Source organism: Salmo trutta, unplaced genomic scaffold, assembly GCF_901001165.1.
Source record: "Salmo trutta unplaced genomic scaffold, fSalTru1.1, whole genome shotgun sequence".
Taxonomy (NCBI): Eukaryota; Metazoa; Chordata; class Actinopteri; order Salmoniformes; family Salmonidae; genus Salmo; species Salmo trutta.
This window is the reverse complement of record NW_021823237.1, coordinates 1,157,437-1,182,704: the sequence shown is the minus strand read 5'-3', so window position 1 is coordinate 1,182,704 and position 25,268 is coordinate 1,157,437. Positions and strand designations below refer to the sequence as shown.

At 45.0% G+C, this 25,268-nt stretch overlaps 1 protein-coding gene across 2 annotated transcripts in view; it reads left to right on the top strand.

Annotated features, from left to right (window-relative positions):
• The window catches only part of LOC115189860 (receptor-type tyrosine-protein phosphatase O), a 43,234-nt gene that overhangs the window by 5,763 nt on the left and 12,203 nt on the right, over positions 1 to 25,268 (top strand). Inside the window, exons 4-12 of one of the 2 annotated variants that reach the window (XM_029748395.1) lie at positions 1,930 to 2,068; positions 5,925 to 6,045; positions 8,297 to 8,365; positions 10,771 to 10,854; positions 12,666 to 12,701; positions 16,251 to 16,332; positions 21,983 to 22,073; positions 23,510 to 23,586; positions 24,938 to 25,195. In XM_029748395.1, coding sequence (XP_029604255.1) covers positions 1,930 to 2,068; positions 5,925 to 6,045; positions 8,297 to 8,365; positions 10,771 to 10,854; positions 12,666 to 12,701; positions 16,251 to 16,332; positions 21,983 to 22,073; positions 23,510 to 23,586; positions 24,938 to 25,195 — 957 coding nt within the window. The remainder of the gene's footprint in view (positions 1 to 1,929; positions 2,069 to 5,924; positions 6,046 to 8,296; positions 8,366 to 10,770; positions 10,855 to 12,665; positions 12,702 to 16,250; positions 16,333 to 21,982; positions 22,074 to 23,509; positions 23,587 to 24,937; positions 25,196 to 25,268) is intronic. The other variant, XM_029748396.1, reaches the window with a different exon arrangement.

The following is a 25,268-nucleotide window of genomic DNA, read 5'->3' as shown; positions in this document are numbered from 1 at the left end:
TATGATCTGGAATGGGACCCTATTCCCTATGTACTGTAATACACTGCTATGATCTGGAATGGGACCCTATTCCCTATGTACTGTAGTACACGGCTATGATCTGGAATGGGACCCTATTCCCTATGTACTGTAATACACTGCTATCGTCTGGAATGGTACCCTATTCCCTATCTACTGTAGTACACTGCTATGATCTGGAATGGGACCCTATTCCCTATGTACTGTAGTACACTGCTATGATCTGGAATGGGACCCTATTCCCTATGTACTGTAATACACTGCTATCGTCTGGAATGGGACCCTATTCCCTATCTACTGTAGTACACTGCTATGATCTGGAATGGTACCCTATTCCCTATGTACTGTAGTACACTGCTATGATCTGGAATGGGACCCTATTCCCTATGTACTGTAGTACACTGCTATGATCTGGAATGGGACCCTATTCCCTATGTACTGTAGTACACTGCTATGATCTGGAATGGTACCCTATTCCCTATGTACTGTAATACACTGCTATGATCTGGAATGGGACCCTATTCCCTATGTACTGTAGTACACTGCTATGATCTGGAATGGGACCCTATTCCCTATGTACTGTAGTACACTGCTATGATCTGGAATGGGACCCTATTCCCTATGTAATGTAGTACACTGATAATAGTTTATACAATGTTTCCAGTTCACCAGCACCAGCTTCAGACTGACCCAGTTAATAGTTGATACAATGTTTCCAGATATAAGTCTCCAACTTCAGCAATTTTTGCAATTCGTTCCAGTCATTGGCAGCAGAGAACTGGAAGGAAAGGCGGCCAAAGGAGGTGTTGGCTTTGGGGATGACCAGTGAGATATACCTGCTGGAGCGCGTGCTACGGGTGGGTGTTACTATGGTGACCAGTGAGCTGAGATAAGGCGGGGCTTTACCTAGCAGAGACTTGTAGATGACCTGGAGCCAGTGGGTTTGGTGACGAGTATGACGCGAGGGCCAGCCGACGAGAGCGTACAGGTCGCAGTGGTGTAGTATATGGGGCTTTGGTGACAAAACGGATGGCACTGTGATAGACTGCATCCAGCTTGTTGAGTAGAGTATTGGAGGCTATTTTATAGATGACATCACCGAAGTCGAGGATCGGTAGGATGGTCAGTTTTACGAGGGTGTGTTTCGCAGCACGAGTGAAGGATGCTTTGTTTGCGAAATAGGAAGCCGATTCTAGATTTAATTTTGGATTGGAGATGTTTGATGTGAGTCTGGAAGAAGAGTTTACAGTCTAACCAGACACCCAGGTATTTGTAGTTGTCCACATATTCTAAGTCAGAACCGTCCAGAGTGGTGATGCTGGACGGGCGGGCAGGTGCAGGCAGTCATCGATTGAATAGCATGCATTTAGTTTTACTTGCATTTAAGAGCAGTTGGAGGCCACGGAAGGAGAGTTGTATGGCATTGAAGCTCGTCTGGAGGGTTGTTAACACAGTGTCCAAAGAAGGGCCAGAAGTATACAGAATGGTGTCGTCTGCGTAGAGGTGGATCAGAGAATCACCAACACCAAGAGCGACATCATTGATATATACAGAGAAACGAGTCGGCCCGAGAATTGAACCCTGTGGCATCACCATAGAGACTGCCAGAGGCCCGGACAACAGGCCCTCCGATTTGACACATTGAACTCTATCAGAGAAGAAGTTGGTGAACCAGGCGAGACAGTCATTTGAGAAACCAAGGCTGTTGAGTCTGCCGATAAGAATGCGGTGATTGACAGAGTATGTCCTCTGTTCTCTCTGTTCTACAGTACCGTGTTCAGTCCTTGCAGTGTGTTCTCTGTTCTCTCTGTTCTACAGTACCGTGTTCAGTCCTTGCAGTGTGTTCTCTGTTCTCTCTGTTCTACAGTACCGTGTTCTGTCCTTGCAGAATGTTCTCTGTTCTCTCTGCAGGCTCGGGAGCCTCTAACAGCCCAGTCCCATGTGGTGACCGTGTCCAGCTTGTTGCCCTCCTCCTCCTATAACTGCAGTGTGATCAGTTATAGCTACAGTACGCCAAGCGAGCCAGCCTTCATACACATCTCTACTACAGGTACAGTCAGCCTTCATACACATCTCTACCAGAGGTACAGTCAGCCTTCATACACATCGCTACCAGAGGTACAGTCAGCCTTCATACACATCTCTACCAGAGGTACAGTCAGCCTTCATACACATCTCTACTACAGGTACAGTCAGCCTTCATACACATCTCTACTACAGGTACAGTCAGCCTTCATACACATCTCTACCAGAGGTACAGTCAGCCTTCATACACATCTCTACCAGAGGTACAGTCAGCCTTCATACACATCTCTACTACAGGTACAGCCAGCCTTCATACACATCTCTACTACAGGTACAGCCAGCCTTCATACACATCTCTACCAGAGGTACAGTCAGCCTTCATACACATCTCTACCAGAGGTACAGTCAGCCTTCATACACATCTCTACTACAGGTACAGTCAGTCAGCCTTCATACACATCTCTACTACAGGTACAGTCAGCCAGCCTTCATACACATCTCTACCAGAGGTACAGTCAGCCTTCATACACATCTCTACCAGAGGTACAGTCAGCCTTCATACACATCTCTACTACAGGTACAGCCAGCCTTCATACACATCTCTACTACAGGTACAGTCAGCCTTCATACACATCTCTACTACAGGTACAGTCAGCCTTCATACACATCTCTACTACAGGTACAGCCAGCCTTCATACACATCTCTACTACAGGTACAGTCAGCCTTCATACACATCTCTACTACAGGTACAGCCAGCCTTCATACACATCTCTACTACAGGTACAGCCAGCCTTCATACACATCTCTACTACAGGTACAGTCAGCCTTCATACACATCTCTACTACAGGTACAGTCAGTCAGCCTTCATACACATCTCTACTACATGTACAGTCAGTCAGCCTTCATACACATCTCTACCAGAGGTACAGTCAGCCTTCATACACATCTCTACTACAGGTACAGTCAGCCTTCATACACATCTCTACCAGAGGTACAGTCAGCCTTCATACACATCTCTACTACAGGTACAGTCAGCCTTCATACACATCTCTATCAGAGGTACAGTCAGCCTTCATACACATCTCTACCAGAGGTACAGTCAGCCTTCATACACATCTCTACTACAGGTACAGCCAGCCTTCATACACACCTCTACCAGAGGTACAGTCAGCCTTCATACACATCTCTACTACAGGTACAGTCAGCCTTCATACACATCTCTACTACAGGTATAGTCAGCCTTCATACACATCTCTACCAGAGGTACAGTCAGCCTTCATACACATCTCTACTACAGGTACAGTCAGCCTTCATACACATCTCTACTACAGGTACAGTCAGCCTTCATACACATCTCTACTACAGGTACAGTCAGCCTTCATACACATCTCTACTACAGGTACAGTCAGCCTTCATACACATCTCTACTACAGGTACAGTCAGCCTTCATACACATCTCTACTACAGGTATAGTCAGCCTTCATACACATCTCTACTACAGGTACAGTCAGCCTTCATACACATCTCTACTACAGGTACAGTCAGCCTTCATACACATCTCTACTACAGGTACAGCCAGTCAGCCTTCATACACATCTCTACTACAGGAACAGTCAGCCAGCCTTCATACACATCTCTACCAGAGGTACAGCCAGCCTTCATACACATCTCTACTACATGTACAGTCAGCCTTCATACACATCTCTACTACATGTACAGTCAGTCAGCCTTCATACACATCTCTACTACAGGTACAGTCAGCCTTCATACACATCTCTACCAGAGGTACAGTCAGCCTTCATACACATCTCTACTACAGGTACAGTCAGCCTTCATACACATCTCTACCAGAGGTACAGTCAGCCTTCATACACATCTCTACTACAGGTACAGTCAGCCTTCATACACATCTCTACTACAGGTACAGCCAGCCTTCATACACATCTCTACTACAGGTACAGCCAGCCTTCATACACATCTCTACTACAGGTACAGTCAGCCTTCATACACATCTCTACCAGAGGTACAGTCAGCCTTCATACACATCTCTACTACAGGTACAGTCAGCCTTCATACACATCTCTACTACAGGTACAGTCAGCCTTCATACACATCTCTACCAGAGGTACAGTCAGCCTTCATACACATCTCTACTACAGGTACAGTCAGCCTTCATACACATCTCTACTACAGGTACAGTCAGCCTTCATACACATCTCTACCAGAGGTACAGTCAGCCTTCATACACATCTCTACCAGAGGTACAGTCAGCCTTCATACACATCTCTACTACATGTACAGTCAGCCTTCATACACATCTCTACTACAGGTACAGTCAGCCTTCATACACATCTCTACTACAGGTACAGTCAGCCTTCATACACATCTCTACTACAGGTACAGTCAGCCTTCATACACATCTCTACCAGAGGTACAGTCAGCCTTCATACACATCTCTACTACAGGTACAGTCAGCCTTCATACACATCTCTACTACAGGTACAGTCAGCCTTCATACACATCTCTACCAGAGGTACAGTCAGTCAGCCTTCATACACATCTCTACCAGAGGTACAGTCAGCCTTCATACACATCTCTACTACAGGTACAGTCAGCCTTCATACACATCTCTACTACAGGTACAGTCAGCCTTCATACACATCTCTACCAGAGGTACAGCCAGCCTTCATACACATCTCTACTACAGGTACAGTCAGCCTTCATACACATCTCTACCAGAGGTACAGTCAGCCTTCATACACATCTCTACTACAGGTACAGTCAGCCTTCATACACATCTCTACTACAGGTACAGTCAGCCTTCATACACATCTCTACCAGAGGTACAGTCAGCCTTCATACACATCTCTACTACAGGTACAGCCAGCCTTCATACACATCTCTACTACAGGTACAGTCAGCCTTCATACACATCTCTACTACAGGTACAGCCAGCCTTCATACACATCTCTACTACAGGTACAGTCAGCCTTCATACACATCTCTACTACAGGTACAGCCAGCCTTCATACACATCTCTACTACAGGTACAGCCAGCCTTCATACACATCTCTACTACAGGTACAGTCAGTCAGCCTTCATACACATCTCTACCAGAGGTACAGTCAGCCTTCATACACATCTCTACTACAGGTATGGGAAAAATCTACAGTTCTTCAGTTTTACACCACAGAACAAGTCAGTTTTCTCGTGGTTTTCTGTCTCTCTCTCTCTCTCTCTCTCTCTCTCTCCTCTCTCTCTCTCTCTCTCTCTCTCTATCTTCTTCTCTCTCTCTCTCTCATCTCTCTCTCTCTCTTCTCTCTCTCTCCTCTTTCTCTCTCTCTCTCTCTGTCTCTCTCTCTCCTCTCCTCTCTCTCTCTCTCTCTCTCTGTCTCTCTCTCTCTCTCTCTCTCTCTCTCTCTCTCTCTTCTCTCTTTTCTCTCTCTCCTCTCTCTCTTCTGTGGTTAAATATTGTTCCTGTTTCCTAGAAGGCCAATGTCAGCAGGTTGTAGTGGACCACATCCAACCACTATGACTCCAAATACTGAGTTTCAGATCCACATTGCTGTGTCCGCAGGCTGTGTGTAGGCCTGTCGCTCCATCTCTGCTCTAGAGGTCCTCAGTGATAATAATCCATACTGTATGTTATTGTCGTTCCAGCCGGAGAGGTGAATCCAAGCGTCGCTGCCATCTCTGCTCTAGAGGTCCTCAGTGATAATATGTTATTGTCGTTCCAGCCAGAGAGATGAACCCCAGCGTAGCTGCCATCTCTGCTCTAGAGGTCCTCAGTGATAATATGTTATTGTCGTTCTAGCCAGAGAGGTGAATCCCATCTCTGCTCTAGAGGTCCTCAGTGATAATATGTTATTGTCGTTCCAGCCAGAGAGATGAATCCCAGCGTAGCTGCCATCTCTGCTCTAGCGGTCCTCAGTGTCCTCCTCCTCAGCCTGCTGGTCCTCTTCCTACTGATGCTGCGTAAGAAACACCTGCAGATGGCCAGGTGAGATGTGGGGGAGCTGTCCACCTAACGGACATACAAGCCCGACACTAACCTTTCCACAAGTTCTGGCTTTTCAAATAATATTTCATAATATATTTCTGTCTGAAGATTAAGAAAATTAGAGCTGAACAACAAGTACCCTGACTCCTCCTCTCTCCCCCTGGCTCCTCCTCTCTCCCCCTGGCTCCTCCTCTCTCCCCCTGGCTCCTCCTCCTCCCCCTGCCTCCTCCTCTCTCCCCCTGGCTCCTCCTTTCTCCCCCTGGCTCCTCCTTTCTCCCCCTGGCTCCTCCTCTCTCCCCCTGGCTCCTCCTCTCTCCCCCCCTGGCTCCTCCTCTCTCCCCCTGGCTCCTCCTCTCTCTCCCCCTGGCTCCTCCTCTCTCCCCCGGCTCCTCCTCTCTCCCCCTGGCTCCTCCTTTCATCTCCCCTGGCTTCCTCCTTTCTCCCCCTGCTCCTCCTCTCTCCCCTGGCTCCTCCTCTCTCCCCCCCTGGCTCCTCCTCTCTCCCCTGGCTCCTCCTCTCTCTCCCCCTGGCTCCTCCTCGTCTCTCCCCTGGCCCCCTGGCATCCTCTCTCTCACCCCCTGGCTCCTCTCTCTCCCTCCCCTGGCTCCTCCTCTCTCCCTCCCCCTGGCTCTCCTCTCTCCCCTGGCTCCTCCTCTCTCCCCCTGGCTCCTCCTCTCTCCCCCTGGCTCCTCCTCTCTCCCCCTGGCTCCTCTCTCCCCCTGGCTCCTCCTCTCTCCCTCCCCCTGGCTCCTCCTCTCTCCCTCCCCCTTGCTCCTCCTCTCTCCCTCCCCCTGGCTCCTCCTCTCTCCCTGGCTCCTCTCTCACATCCTGGCTCCTCCTTCTCTCTCCCTGCTCCTCCTCTCTCTCCCCCTGGCTCCTCCTCTCTCTCCCCCTGGCTCCTCCTCTCTCCCCCTGGCTCCTCCTCTCTCTCCCCCTGGATCTCCTCTCTCCCCTGGCTCCTCCTCTCTCCCCTGACTCCTCTCTCTCCCCCCTGGCTCCTCCTCTCTCCCCCCTGGCTCCATCCTCTCTCCCTCCCCCTGGCTCCTCCTCTCTCTCCCTGGCTCCTCCTCTCTCTCCCCCTGGCTCCTCCTCTCTCTCCCCCCTGGCTCCTCTCTCTCCCCCTGGCTCCTCCTCTCTCCCACTGGCTCCTCCTCTCTCCCCCTGGCTCCTCCTCTCCCCCTGGCTCCTCCTCTCTCCCCCCTCATTACCCACAGAGCCCCAGGTTAGATCTGTCCAGTGTAGATCAGGTTATTACCCACAGAGCCCCAGGTTAGATCTGTCCAGTGTAGATCTGTCCAGTGTAGATCTGTCCAGTGTAGGTCAGGTCATTACCCACAGAGCCCCAGGTTAGATCTGTCCAGTGTAGATCAGGTTAGATCTGTCCAGTGTAGATCAGGTTATTACCCACAGAGCCCCAGGTTAGATCTGTCCAGTGTAGATCTGTCCAGTGTAGATCTGTCCAGTGTAGATCAGGTTAGATCTGTCCAGTGTAGATCAGGTTATTACCCACAGAGCCCCAGGTTAGATCTGTCCAGTGTAGATCTGTCCAGTGTAGATCTGTCCAGTGTAGATCAGGTTAGATCTGTCCAGTGTAGATCTGTCCAGTGTAGATCAGGTCATTACCCACAGAGCCCCAGGTTAGATCTGTCCAGTGTAGATCTGTCCAGTGTAGATCAGGTCATTACCCACAGAGCCCCAGGTTAGATCTGTCCAGTGTATATCTGTCCAGTGTAGATCAGGTTATTACCCACAGAGCCCCAGGTTAGATCTGTCCAGTGTAGATCAGGTCATTACCCACAGAGCCCCAGGTTAGATCTGTCCAGTGTAGATCAGGTTAGATCTGTCCAGTGTAGATCAGGTCATTACCCACAGAGCCCCAGGTTAGATCTGTCCAGTGTAGATCTGTCCAGTGTAGATCAGGTCATTACCCACAGAGCCCCAGGTTAGATCTGTCCAGTGTAGATCAGGTCATTACCCACAGAGCCCCAGGTTAGATCTGTCCAGTGTAGATCTGTCCAGTGTAGATCAGGTCATTACCCACAGAGCCCCAGGTTAGATCTGTCCAGTGTAGATCAGAGCCTGGCAATAGATAGAATACAAATATTTTGGTTAAAGCATTTTCAATTCCTCTTTATTATTTTAGTCATCAAAACGTTTCACTTCCTCTTTGTATTGTTTTAGTCATCGTGTGTGTAATACAGTAAGTGGGAGTTATTTTTGTGTTTGTAGCTAACTGCTGTCTTTCTTCCAGGGAGTGCGGAGCAGAAACCTTCATCAACTTTGCTTCGTTTGAGAGAGACGGCAAACTGCCCTACAACTGGTAGGAATTACCACGTCTCTACCCTGAAACCAGAAACCCAAAACAACAAGTCTGCTGTCTTCAGTCAACCAGACTATCTGAATGTTCAAATCCATTCATCTAATCCAACTGTCAGACCAGGGAGAGAGAGAGGCTACAACTCTGTTTAACACTGGCTAGAGTTAGTAGGAATAACCTCTAATCCAACTATCAGACCAGGGAGAGAGAGAGAGAGAGGCTACAACTCTGTTTAACACTGGCTAGAGTTAGTAGGAATAACCTTTAATCCAACTGTCAGACCAGGGAGAGAGAGAGAGAGAGGCTACAACTCTGTTTAACACTGGCTAGAGTTAGTAGGAATAACTTTTAATCCAACTGTCAGACCAGGGAGAGAGAGAGAGAGAGGCTACAACTCTGTTTAACACTGGCTAGAGTTAGTAGGAATAACCTTTAATCCAACTATCAGACCAGGGAGAGAGAGAGAGGCTACAACTCTGTTTAACACTGGCTAGAGTTAGTAGGAATAACCTTGACTAGTCAGACCAGGGAGAGAGAAAGAGGCTACAACTCTGTTTAACACTGGCTAGAGTTAGTAGGAATAACCTCTAATCCAACTATCAGACCAGGAAGAGAGAGAGAGAGAGAGGCTACAACTATGTTTAACACTGGCTAGAGTTTGTAGGAATAACCTTTACTAGTCAGACCAGGGAGAGAGAGAGGCTACAACTCTGTTTAACACTGGCTAGAGTTAGTAGGAATAACCATGACTAGTCAGACCAGGGAGAGAGAGAGAGGCTATAACTCTGTTTAACACTGGCTAGAGTTAGTAGGAATAACCTCTAATCCAACTATCAGACCAGGTGGAGAGAGAGAGAGGCTTCAACTCTGTTTAACACTGGCTAGAGTTAGTAGGAATAACCTCTAATCCAACTGTCAGACCAGGGAGAGAGAGAGAGGCTACAACTCTGTTTAACACTGGCTAGAGTTAGTAGGAATAACCTTTACTAGTCAGACCAGGGAGAGAGAGAGGCTACAACTCTGTTTAACACTGGCTAGAGTTAGTAGGAATAACCTCTAATCCAACTATCAGACCAGGGAGAGAGAGAGAGGCTACAACTCTGTTTAACACTGGCTAGAGTTAGTAGGAATAACCTTTACTAGTCAGACCAGGGAGAGAGAGAGGCTACAACTCTGTTTAACACTGGCTAGAGTTAGTAGGAATAACCTTTAATCCAACTATCAGACCAGGGAGAGAGAGGCTACTACTCTGTTTAACACTGGCTAGAGTTAGTAGGAATAACCTCTAATCCAACTATCAGACCAGGGAGAGAGAGAGGCTACAACTCTGTTTAACACTGGCTAGAGTTAGTAGGAATAACCTTTACTAGTCAGACCAGGGAGAGAGAGAGGCTACAACTCTGTTTAACACTGGCTAGAGTTAGTCGAAATATAGTTTTGATGACAGTGTAGTAAATCTGATCTCAGAGGATCAAAGGGAGAGGCCAGCATTGCTTCCTCAGTAGGGGAAATGGGAAGAAATGATTTGGGTTGGAGTTTTGGCTCCTATACACATTTACTATTTAATGAAACATTTCAACTATGGACAAAACCCTTCAACAATTGGGACTCTGTACCTTTTATCAAGAGATGGTTGTTGAAACTGTCAGTTATGTCCAGTAAACGATGTCCTTCTGAAGCTGTTGATAACAGACTAATGATGATTCATATGAGGTCTTAAAGACGGTCCGTTACGGCAGGCCTTGGGGCTTAAAGACGGTCTGTTACGGCAGGCCTTGGGGCTTAACGACGGTCCGTTACGGCAGGCCTTGGGGCTTAACGACGGTCTGTTACGGCAGGCCTTGGGGCTTAAAGACGGTCCGTTACGGCAGGCCTTGGGGCTTAAAGACGGTCTGTTACGGCAGGCCTTGGGGCTTAAAGACGGTCCGTTACGGCAGGGGGGCTTAAAGACGGTCTGTTACGGCAGGCCTTGGTGCTTAAAGACGGTCTGTTACGGCAGGCCTTGGGGCTTAAAGACGGTCCGTTACGTCAGGCCTTGGGGCTTAAAGACGGTCCGTTACGGCAGGCCTTGGGGCTTAAAGACGGTCTGTTACTGAACACTGGGCCCTAATGAACACTGGGCCCTACTGAACACTGGGCCCTACTGAACAGCTGTTAGAGCACTGATCAAAACAACACAGTCATTGATGTCTCCACTGTGAACCAACAGAAGGCTGTTTATTGTCTTGACCAGAGAGTTAAAGACAGGTCACTATAGTGGGCCTTATTAACAGGCTCAGACTGACAGGCTTCCCTACCTCTCTGCCATGTTACTAATGCTGTCTGTCTGTCTGTCTGTCTGTCTGTCTGTCTGTCTGTCTGTCTGTCTGTCTGTCTGTCTGTCTGTCTGTCTGTTCTGAACCCTTCAGGCGAAGGAGCCTCTTTGCCTTCCTCACCCTCCTGCCATCCTGCCTTTGGACGGACTATCTTTTGGCTTTTTATATTAATCCTTGGTAAGTAACTGTTCTGGGGCCTGTGTTAGAAAGGCTGTCCTCTCTGTCTCCTTGGTAAGGAACTGTTCTGGGGCCTGTGTTAGAAAGGCTGTCCTCTCTGTCTCCTTGGTAAGGAACTGTTCTGGGGCCTGTGTTAGAAAGGCTGTCCCCTCTGTCTCCTTGGTAAGGAACTGTTCTGGGGCCTGTGTTAGAAAGGCTGTCCTCTCTGTCTCCTTGGTAAGGAACTGTTCTGGGGCCTGTGTTAGAAAGGCTGTCTGCTCGCTGCCTCCTTGGTAAGGAACTGTTCTGGGGCCTGTGTTAGAAAGGCTGTCCTCTCTGTCTCCTTGGTAAGGAACTGTTCTGGGGCCTGTGTTAGAAAGGCTGTCCTCTCTGTCTCCTTGGTAAGGAACTGTTCTGGGGCCTGTGTTAGAAAGGCTGTCCCCTTCTGCCTCCTTGGTAAGGAACTGTTCTGGGGCCTGTGTTAGAAAGGCTGTCCCCTCTGTCTCCTGGGTAAGGAACTGTTCTGGGGCCTGTGTTAGAAAGGCTGTCCCCTCTGTCTCCTTGGTAAGGAACTGTTCTGGGGCCTGTGTTAGAAAGGCTGTCCTCTCTGTCTCCTTGGTAAGGAACTGTTCTGGGGCCTGTGTTAGAAAGGCTGTCCTCCTCTGTCTCCTTGGTAAGTAACTGTTCTGGGGCCTGTGTTAGAAAGGCTGTCCTCTCTGTCTCCTTGGTAAGGAACTGTTCTGGGGCCTGTGTTAGAAAAGCTGTCCCCTTCTGTCTCCTTGGTAAGGAACTGTTCTGGGGCCTTACTGTCTGCTTGCTGTCTGCTCGCTGTCTGCACGCTGTCTGCACGCTGTCTGCTCGCTGTCTGCACGCTGTCTGCTCGCTGTCTGCACGCTGTCTGCACGCTGTCTGCACGCTGTCTGCTCGCTGTCTGCACGCTGTCTGCTCGCTGTCTGCAGGCTGTCTGCTCGCTGTCTGCAGGCTGTCTGCTCGCTGTCTGCACGCTGTCTGCACGCTGTCTGCTCGCTGTCTGCACGCTGTCTGCTCGCTGTCTGCTCGCTGTCTGCACGCTGTCTGCACGCTGTCTGCACGCTGTCTTCTTGCTGTCTGCACGCTGTCTGCTCGCTGTCTGCACGCTGTCTGCCTGCTGTCTGCCTGCTGTCTGCACGCTGTCTGCTCGCTTTCTGCTCGCTGATAACTGGTTCTGTAGGTTCTGTGGTGATGTGGGTTCAGTGGTAGAGGGATGGTTCTGATAACAGGTTCTGTTGGGATTTGATGGGATGGTTCTGATAACTGGTTCTGTTGGGATTTGATGATGTGGGTCCAGTGGTAGAGGGATGGTTCTGATAACTGGTTCTGTTGGGGTTTGATGGGATGGTTCTTATAACTGGTTCTGTTGGGATTTGATGGGATGGTTCTGATCACTGGTTCTGTTGGGATTTGATGGGATGGTTCTGATCACTGGTTCTGTTGGGATTTGATGGGATGGTTCTGATCACTGGTTCTGTTGGGATTTGATGGGATGGTTCTGATAACTGGTGCTGTTGGGATTTGATGATGTGGGTCCAGTGGTAGAGGGATGGTTCTGATAACTGGTTCTGTTGGGATTTGATGGGATGGTTCTGATCACTGTGTTCTGTTGGGATTTGATGGGATGGTTCTGATCACTGGTTCTGTTGGGATTTGATGGGATGGTTCTGATCACAGTGTTCTGTTGGGATTTAATGGGATGGTTCTGATAACTGGTTCTGTTGGGAACTAAATGTCTGATTATATATTCAAGGTGGTTTAACAACAAACAGTCATGGATTCCTCCTGTCTGTGTTTTATAGGAGCAAGACTGCTTTAAAGAGACGGAAACTGACAAGGTAACACTGTGTGTGTGTGTGTGTGTGTGTGTGTGTGTGTGTGTGTGTGTGTGTGTGTGTGTGTGTGTGTGTGTGAAGTATGTTAATCTGTGTGTGTGTATGTATGTGTGTGTGTGTTAATGTGTGTGTGTGTTACCACATACCACCCTGCACCCCACTGTGGCTTTAACCAGCAGCATACCACCCTGCATCCCACCGCTGGCTTTAACCAGCAGCAGACCACCCTGCACCCCACCGCTGGCTTTAACCAGCAGCAGACCACCCTGCAGACCACCCTGCATCCCACTGCTGGCTTTAACCAGCAGCAGACCACCCTGCACCCCACCGCTGGCTTTAACCAGCAGCAGACCACCCTGCACCCCACCGCTGGCTTTAACCAGCAGCAGACCACCCTGCATCCCACCGCTGGCTTTAACCAGCAGCAGACCACCCTGCACCCCACCGCTGGCTTTAACCAGCAGCAGACCACCCTGCACCCCAATGTGGCTTTAACCAGCAACAGACCACCCTGCATCCCACCGCTGGCTTTAACCAGCAGCAGACCACCCTGCATCCCACCACTGGCTTTAACCAGCAGCAGACCACCCTGCACCCCACCGCTGGCTTTAACCAGCAGCAGACCACCCTGCAAACCACCCTGCATCCCACCACTGGCTTTAACCAGCAGCAGACGACCCTTCACCCCACCGCTGGCTTTAACCAGCAGCAGACCACCCTGCACCCCACCGCTGGCTTTAACCAGCAGCAGACCACCCTGCATCCCACTGTGGCTTACACCAGCAACAGACCACCCTGCATCCCACCGCTGGCTTTAACCAGAAGCAGACCACCCTGCACCCCACCGCTGGCTTTAACCAGCAGCAGACCACCCTGCAGACCACCCTGCATCCCACCGCTGGCTTTAACCAGCAGCAGACCACCCTGCACCCCACCGCTGGCTTTAACCAGCAGCAGACCACCCTGCACCCCACCGCTGGCTTTAACCAGCAGCAGACCACCCTGCACCCCACCGCTGGCTTTAACCAGCAGCAGACCACCCTGCATCCCACTGTGGCTTACACCAGCAACAGACCACCCTGCATCCCACCGCTGGCTTTAACCAGCAGCAGACCACCCTGCATCCCACCGCTGGCTTTAACCAGCAGCAGACCACCCTGCACCCCACCGCTGGCTTTAACCAGCAGCAGACCACCCTGCATCCCACTGCTGGCTTTAACCAGCAGCAGACCACCCTGCATCCCACTGCTGGCTTTAACCAGCAGCAGACCATTTACATTTTTTTTTTTACATTTTACATTTTAGTCATTTAGCAGACGCTCTTATCCAGAGCGACTTACAGTAGTGAATGCATACATTTCATAATTTTTTTCTCCGCACTGGTCCCCCGTGGGAATCGAACCCACAACCCTGGCGTTGCAAACACGTTACAAACACCATGCTCTACCAACTGAGCCACCACCCTGCACCCCACCGCTGGCTTTAACCAGCAGCAGACCACCCTGCACCCCACTGTGGCTTTAACCAGCAACAGACCACCCTGCATCCCACCGCTGGCTTTAACCAGCAGCAGACCACCCTGCATCCCACCACTGGCTTTAACCAGCAGCAGACCACCCTGCACCCCACCGCTGGCTTTAACCAGCAGCAGACCACCCTGCAAACCACCCTGCATCCCACCACTGGCTTTAACCAGCAGCAGACGACCCTTCACCCCACCGCTGGCTTTAACCAGCAGCAGACCACCCTGCACCCCACCGCTGGCTTTAACCAGCAGCAGACCACCCTGCATCCCACTGTGGCTTACACCAGCAACAGACCACCCTGCATCCCACCGCTGGCTTTAACCAGCAGCAGACCACCCTGCACCCCACCGCTGGCTTTAACCAGCAGCAGACCACCCTGCAGACCACCCTGCATCCCACCGCTGGCTTTAACCAGCAGCAGACCACCCTGCACCCCACCGCTGGCTTTAACCAGCAGCAGACCACCCTGCACCCCACCGCTGGCTTTAACCAGCAGCAGACCACCCTGCATCCCAACGCTGGCTTTAACCAGCAGCAGACCACCCTGCACCCCACCGCTGGCTTTAACCAGCAGCAGACCACCCTGCATCCCACTGTGGCTTACACCAGCAACAGACCACCCTGCATCCCACCGCTGGCTTTAACCAGCAGCAGACCACCCTGCATCCCACCGCTGGCTTTAACCAGCAGCAGACCACCCTGCACCCCACCGCTGGCTTTAACCAGCAGCAGACCACCCTGCATCCCACCGCTGGCTTTAACCAGCAGCAGACCACCCTGCACCCCACCGCTGGCTTTAACCAGCAGCAGACCACCCTGCATGCCACCGCTGGCTTTAACCAGCAGCAGACCACCCTGCACCCCACCGCTGGCTTTAACCAGCAGCATACCACCCTGCATCCCACCGCTGGCTTTAACCAGCAGCAGACCACCCTTCACCCCACCGCTAGCTTTAACCAGCAGACCACCCTGCACCCCACCGCTGGCTTTAACCAGCAGCAGACCACCCTGCACCCCACCGCTGGCTTTAACCAGCAGCAGACCACCCTGCACCCCACCGCTGGCTTTAACCAGCAGCAGACCACCCTGCACCCCACCGCTGGCTTTTAACCCCACCGCTGTCCAGCTGGATGACTGTTCTGTGTGTTGTGTTTCAGCCCCTGTCCAGCTGGATGTCTGTTCTGTGTGTGTTGTGTTTCAGCCCTGTCCAGCTGGATGACTGTTCTGTGTGTGTTGTGTTTCAGCCCCTGTCCAGCTGGATGACTGTTCTGTGTGTTGTGTTTCAGCCCTGTCCAGCTGGATGACTGTTCTGTGTGTTGTGTTTCAACCCTGTCCAGCTGGATGACTGTTCTGTGTGTGTTCTGTTTCAGCCCTGTCCAGCTGGATGACTGTTCTGTGTGTGTTGTGTTTCAGCCCTGTCCAGCTGGATGACTGTTCTGTTTCAGCCCTGTCCAGCTGGATGACTGTTCTGTGTGTGTTCTGTTTCAGCTCTGTCCAGCTGGATGACTGTTCTGTGTGTGTTGTGTTTCAGCCCTGTCCAGCTGGATGACTGTTCTGTTCTGTGTGTGTTCCGTTTCAGCTCTGTACAGCTGGATGACTGTTCTCTGTGTGTTGTGTTTCAGCCCTGTCCAGCTGGATGTCTGTTCTGTGTGTGTTGTGTTTCAGCCCTGTCCAGCTGGATGACTGTTCTGTTCTCTGTGTTCTGTTTCAGCCCTGTCCAGCTGGATGACTGTTCTGTTTCAGCCCTGTCCAGCTGGATGACTGTTCTGTGTGTTGTGTTTCAGTCCTGTCCAGCTGGATGACTGTTCTCTGTGTTGTGTTTCAGCCCCTGTCCAGCTGGATGACTGTTCTGTGTGTGTTCTGTTTCAGCCCTGTCCAGCTGGATGACTGTTCTGTTTCAGCCCTGTCCAGCTGGATGACTGTTCTGTGTGTTGTGTTTCAGTCATGTCCAGCTGGATGACTGTTCTCTGTGTTGTGTTTCAGCCCTGTCCAGCTGGATGACTGTTCTGTGTGTGTTCTGTTTCAGCCCTGTCCAGCTGGATGACTTTGAAGCGTACCTCAAAGACATGAGCAAAGACTCCGCCTACAAGTTTTCTCTGCAGTTTGAGGTAGTATTCTGATGACCTAATGATACACAGAAACATGTTATACCTGGATTATGTTATACCTGGATTAGATATATGATCATGTTATACCTGGATTAGATATATGATCATGGTATACCTGGATTAGATATATGATCATGTTATACCTGGATTAGATATATGATCATGTTATACCTGGATTAGATATATGATCATGTTATACCTGGATTAGATATATGATCATATGGATTAGATATATGATCCTGTTATACCTGGATTAGATTTATGATCATGTTATACCTGGATTAGATATATAATCATGTTATACCTGGATTAGATATATAATCATGTTATACCTGGATTAGATATATGATCATGTTATACCTGGATTAGTTAAATGATCATGTTATACCTGGATTAGATATATGATCATGTTATACCTGGATTAGATATGATCATGTTATACCTGGATTAGATATATGATCATGTTATACCTGGATTAGATATATGGTCATGTTATACCTGGATTAGATATATGATCATGTTATACCAGGATTAGATATATGATCATGTCATACCTAGATTAGATATATGATCATGTTATATCTGGATTAGATATATGATCATGTTATACCTGGATCATGTTATACCTGGATTAGATATATGATCATGTTATACCTGGATTAGATATATGATCATGTTATACCTGGATTAGATATATGATCATGTTATACCTGGATTAGATATATGATCATGTTATACCTGGATTAGTTAAATGATCATGTTATACCTGGATTAAATATATGATCATGTTATACCTGGATTAGATATATGATCATGTTATACCTGGATTAGATATATGATCATGTTATACCTGGATTAGATATATGATCATGTTATACCTGGATTAGATATATGATCATGTTTTACCTGGATTAGATATATGATCATGTTATACCTGGATTAGATATATGATCATATGGATTAGATATATGATCATGTTATACCTGGATTAGATATATGATCATGTTATACCTGGATTAGATATATGATCATGTTATACCTGGATTAGATATATGATCATGTTATACCTGGATCATGTTATACCTGGATTAGATATATGATCATGTTATACCTGGATTAGATATATGATCATGTTATACCTGGATTAGATATATGATCATGTTATACCTGGATTAGATATATGATCATGTTATACCTGGATTAGATATATGGTCATTTTATACCTGGATTAGATATATGATCATGTTATACCTGGATTAGATATGATCATGTTATACCTGGATTAAATATATGATCATGTTATACCTGGATTAGATATATGATCATGTTATACCTGGATTAGATATATGATCATGTTATAACTGGATTAGATATATGATCATGTTATACCTGGATTAGATATATGATCATGTTATACCTGGATTAGATATGATCATGTTATACCTGGATTAGATATATGATCATGTTATACCTGGATTAGATATATGGTCATGTTATACCTGGATTAGATATATGATCATGTTATACCAGGATTAGATATATGATCATGTCATACCTAGATTAGATATATGATCATGTTATATCTGGATTAGATATATGATCATGTTATACCTGGATCATGTTATACCTGGATTAGATATATGATCATGTTATACCTGGATTAGATATATGATCATGTTATACCTGGATTAGATATATGATCATGTTATACCTGGATTAGATATATGATCATGTTATACCTGGATTAGATATATGATCATGTTATACCTGGATTAGATATATGATCATGTTATACCTTGATTAGATATATGATCATGTTATACCTGGATTAGATATATGATCATGTTATACCTGGATTAGATATATGGTCATGTTATACCTGGATTAGATATATGATCATGTTATACCAGGATTAGATATATGATCATGTTATACCTAGATTAGATATATGATCATGTTATATCTGGATTAGATATATGATCATGTTATACCTGGATCATGTTATACCTGGATTAGATATATGATCATGTTATACCTGGATTAGATATATGATCATGTTATACCTGGATTAGATATATGATCATGTTATACCTGGATTAGATATATGATCATGTTATACCTGGATTAGATATATGGTCATTTTATACCTGGATTAGATATATGATCATGTTATACCTGGATTAGATATGATCATGTTATACCTGGATTAAATATATGATCATGTTATACCTGGATTAGATATATGATCATGTTATACCTGGATTAGATATATGATCATGTTATACCTGGATTAGATATATGATCATGTTATACCTGGATTAGATATATGATCATGTTATACCTGGATTAGATATATGATCATGTTTTACCTGGATTAGATATATGATCATGTTATACCTGGATTAGATATATGATCATATGGATTAGATATATGATCATGTTATACCTGGATTAGATATATGATCATGTTATACCTGGATTAGATATATGATCATGTTATACCTGGATTAGATATATGATCCTGTTATACTTGGATTAGATTTATGATCATGTTATACCTGGATTAGATATATGATCATGTTATTCCTGGATTAGATATATGATCATGTTATACCTGGATTAGATATGATCATGTTATACCTGGATTAGATATATGATCATGTTATACCTGGATTAGATATATGGTCATGTTATACCTGGATTAGATATATGATCATGTTATACCAGGATTAGATATATGATCATGTCATACCTAGATTAGATATATGATCATGTTATATCTGGATTAGATATATGATCATGTTATACCTGGATCATGTTATACCTGGATTAGATATATGATCATGTTATACCTGGATTAGATATATGATCATGTTATACCTGGATTAGATATATGATCATGTTATACCTGGATTAGATATATGGTCATTTTATACCTGGATTAGATATATGATCATGTTATACCTGGATTAGATATATGATCATATGGATTAGATATATGATCATGTTATACCTGGATTAGATATATGATCATGTTATACCTGGATTAGATATATGATCATGTTATACCTGGATTAGATATATGATCATGTTATACCTGGATTAGATATATGATTATGTTATACCTGGATTAGATATATGATCATGTTTTACCTGGATTAGATATATGATCATGTTATACCTGGATTAGATATATGATCATATGGATTAGATATATGATCATGTTATACCTGGATTAGATATATGATCATGTTATACCTGGATTAGATATATGATCATGTTATACCTGGATTAGATATATGATCCTGTTATACCTGGATTAGATTTATGATCATGTTATACCTGGATTAGATATATGATTATGTTATACCTGGATTAGATATATGATCATGTTATACCTGGATTAGATATATGATCATGGTATACCTGGATTAGATATATGATCATGTTATACCTGGATTAGATATATGATCATGTTATACCTGGATTAGATATATGATCATGTTATACCTGGATTAGATATATGATCATATGGATTAGATATATGATCCTGTTATACCTGGATTAGATTTATGATCATGTTATACCTGGATTAGATATATAATCATGTTATACCTGGATTATGTTATACCTGGATTAGATATATGATCATGTTATACCTGGATTAGATATATAATCATGTTATACCTGGATTAGATATATAATCATGTTATACCTGGATTAGATATATGATCATGTTATACCTGGATTAGTTAAATGATCATGTTATACCTGGATTAGATATATGATCATGTTATACCTGGATTAGATATATGATCATGTTATACCTTGATTAGATATATGATCATGTTATACCTGGATTAGATATATGATCATGTTATACCTGGATTAGATATATGGTCATGTTATACCTGGATTAGATATATGATCATGTTATACCTGGATTAGATATATGATCATGTTATACCTAGATTAGATATATGATCATGCTATACCTGGATCATGTTATACCTGGATTAGATATATGATCATGTTATACCTGGATTAGATATATGATCATGTTATACCTGGATTAGATATATGATCATGTTATACCTGGATCATGTTATACCTGGATTAGATATATGATCATGTTATACCTGGATTAGATATATGATCATGTTATACCTGGATTAGATATATGTTCATGTTATACCTGGATTAGATATATAATCATGTTATACCTGGATTAGATATATGATCATGTTATACCTGGATTAGATATATGATCATGTTATACCTGGATTAGATATATGATCATGTTATACCTGGATTAGATATATGATCATGTTATACCTGGATTAGATATATAATCATGTTATACCTGGATTAGATATATGATCATGTTATACCTGGATTAGATATATGATCATGTTATCCCTGGATTAGATATATGATCATGTTATACCTGGATTAGATATATGATCATGTTATACCTGGATTAGATATATGATCATGTTATACCTGGATTAGATATATGATCATGTTATACCTGGATTAGATATATGATCATGTTATACCTGGATTAGATATATGATCATGTTATACCTGGATTAGATATATGGTCATGTTATACCTGGATCATGTTATACCTGGATTAGATATATGATCATGTTATATCTGGATTAGATATATGATCATGTTATACCTGGATTAGATATATGGTCATGTTATACCTGGATCATGTTATACCTGGATTAGATATATGATCATGTTATACCTGGATTAGATATATGATCATGTTATACCTGGATTAGATATATGATCATGTTATACCTGGATTATGTTATACCTGGATTAGATATATGATCATGTTATACCTGGATTAGATATATGATCATGTTATACCTGGATTAGATATATGATCATGTTATGCCTGGATTAGATATATGATCATGTTATACCTGGATTAGATATATAATCATGTTATACCTGGATTAGATATATGATCATGTTATACCTGGATTAGATATATGATCATGTTATACCTGGATTAGATATATGGTCATGTTATACCTGGATTAGATATATGATCATGTTATACCTGGATTATGTTATACCTGGATTAGATATATGATCATTTTATACCTGGATTAGATATATAATCATGTTATACCTGGATTAGATATATGATCATGTTATACCTGGATTAGATATATGATCATGTTATACCTGGATTAGATATATGATCATGTTATACCTGGATTAGATATATGGTCATGTTATACCTGGATTAGATATATAATCATGTTATACCTGGATTAGATATATGATCATGTTATACCTGGATCATGTTATACCTGGATTAGATATATGATCATGTTATATCTGGATTAGATATATGATCATGTTATACCTGGATCATGTTATACCTGGATTAGATTAATGATCATGTTATACCTGGATTATATATTGTGTTTGAGGCGTCGCTCATGGCCTGTCATGTTGTATAGCTGGATTAGATATTGTGTTTGAGGCGTGGTCATGGTCATGTTATCCCTGGATTAGATATTGTGTTTGAGGCGTCGCTCATGGCCTGTCATGTTATCCCTGGATTAGATATTGTGTTTGAGGCGTGGTCATGGCCGGTCATGTGTCTGTCATGTTGTAGGAGCTGAAGAGCGTAGGACTGGATCTTTCCCATGATGCAGCAGACCTGCCAATCAACAGACCCAAGAACCGCTACACCAACATCCTGCCATGTGAGTGACCCAGACACTACACCATATATAACAGTACACCAACATCCTGCCATGTGAGTGACCAGGAGGACCATATATAACAGCACACCAACATCCTGCCATGTGAGTGACCAGGGGACCATATATAACAGCACACCAACATCCTGCCATGTGAGTGACCAGGGGACCATATATAACAGCACACCAACATCCTGCCATGTGAGTGACCAGGGGGACCATATATAACAGTACACCAACATCCTGCCATGTGAGTGACCAGGGGGACCATATATAACAGTACACCAACATCCTGTCATGTGAGTGACCAGGGGGACCATATATAACAGCACACCAACATCCTGCCATGTGAGTGACCAGGGGGACCATATATAACAGCACACCAACATCCTGCCATGTGAGTGACCAGGGGGACCATATATAACAGCACACCAACATCCTGTCATGTGAGTGACCAGGGGGACCATATATAACAGTACACCAACATCCTGTCATGTGAGTGACCGGACACTAGGCCATATATAACAGTACACCAACATCCTGCCATGTGAGTGACCAGGGGGACCATATATAACAGCACACCAACATCCTGCCATGTGAGTGACCAGTGGGACCATATATAACAGTACACCAACATCCTGCCATGTGAGTGACCAGGGGGACCATATATAACAGCACACCAACATCCTGCCATGTGAGTGACCAGGGGGACCATATATAACAGTACACCAACATCCTGCCATGTGAGTGACCAGGGGGACCATATATAACAGCACACCAACATCCTGCCATGTGAGTGACCAGGGGGACCATATATAACACTACACCAACATCCTGCCATGTGAGTGACCAGGGGGACCATATATAACAGCACACCAACATCCTGCCATGTGAGTGACCAGGGGGACCATATATAACAGCACACCAACATCCTGCCATGTGAGTGACCAGGGGGACCATATATAACAGTACACCAACATCCTGCCATGTGAGTGACCAGGGGGACCATATATAACAGTACACCAACATCCTGCCATGTGAGTGACCAGGGGGACCATATATAACAGCACACCAACATCCTGCCATGTGAGTGACCAGGGGGACCATATATAACAGCACACCAACATCCTGCCATGTGAGTGACCGGACACTATGCCATATATAACAGAACACCAACATCCTGCCATGTGAGTGACCAGGGGGACCATATATAACAGCACACCAACATCCTGCCATGTGAGTGACCGGACACTATGCCATATATAACAGAACACCAACATCCTGCCATGTGAGTGACCAGGGGGACCATATATAACACTACACCAACATCCTGCCATGTGAGAGACCAGACACTAGGCCATATATAACATGCTGGTTAATCTGTAGAAACAGGAAACAGGAAACTGATGAGTACTGAATAGAACCGTGACTTTCCCCAGATGACTTCAGCAGAGTGAAGCTGATCTATTTACATAACGACGAGGGATCTGACTACATCAACGCCAACTACATACCAGTAAGTACCAGTGCATACCAACTACACACCATTACATACCAACTACATACCATTACATACCAACTACATACCAGTAAGTACCAGTGCATACCAACTACATACCAACTACATACCATTACATACCAACTACATACCAACTACGTACCATTACATACCAACTACATACCATTACATACCAACTACATACCAACTACATACCAGTACATACCAACTACATACCAACTACATACCATTACATACCAACTACATACCATTACATACCAACTACATACCAACTACATACCAACTACATACCTACTACATACCAGTAAGTACCAACTACATATCAGTAAGCACCAGTGCATACCAACTACATACCATTACATACCAACTACATACCAAGTACATACCATTACATACCAACTACATACCAACTACATACCAGTAAGTACCAGTGCATACCAACTAAATACCAACTACATACCATTACATACCAGTAAGTACCAGTGCATACCAACTACATACCAGTACATACCAACTACATACCATTACATACCAACTACATACCAGTAAGTACCAGTACATACCAACTACATACCATTACATACAAACTACATACCAGTAAGTACCAGTACATACCAACTACATACCAGTAAGAACCAGTACATACCAACTAAATACCAACTACATACCATTACATACAACTACATACCAACTACATACCAGTAAGTACCAGTGCATACCAACTACATACCAGTACATACCAACTACATACCATTACATACCAACTACATACCAGTAAGTACCAGTACATACCAACTACATACCATTACATACAAACTACATACCAGTAAGTACCAGTACATACCAACTAAATACCAGTAAGAACCAGTACATACCAACTACATACCATTACATACCAACTACATACCAGTAAGAACCAGTACATACAAACTACATACCAGTAAGTACCAGTACATACCAACTACATACCAGTAAGTACCAGTACATACCAACTACATACCAGTAAGTACCAGTACATACCAACTACATACCAGTAAGTACCAGTACATACCAACTACATACCATTACATACCAACTACATACCAACTACATACCAGTAAGTACCAGTGCATACCAACTACATACCAGTAAGAACCATTACATACCAACTACATACCATTACATACCAGTACGTACCAACTACATACCAATACATGCCAACTACATACCAGTAAGTACCAGTACATACCAACTACATACCAGTAAGTACCAGTACATACCAACTACATACCATTCAGTACCAGTACATACCAACTACATCATCCTCTCCCCCTCCAGTAACCATAACCCTGGTTTTCTCCCTCTACAGGGTTATAAATCACCCAGAGAGTACATCGCCACCCAGGGCCCTCTGCCTGAGACGAGGAACGACTTCTGGAACATGGTCCTGCAGCAGAAGAGCCGGGTCATTGTGATGCTGACGCAGTGTAATGAGAGACGCAGGGTGAAGTGTGACCACTACTGGCCGTTCACAGACGAGCCGGTGGCCTACGGAGAGATCAGTGTTGAGATGCTGTCCGAGTCAGAATCACCAGAATGGACCATACGGAACTTCAGACTGGGATATGTGAGTGGATCTACAGCATTACATGATAAACAAACAACAACTGATTTCAAAGTTTAACAAAACAACACTGATT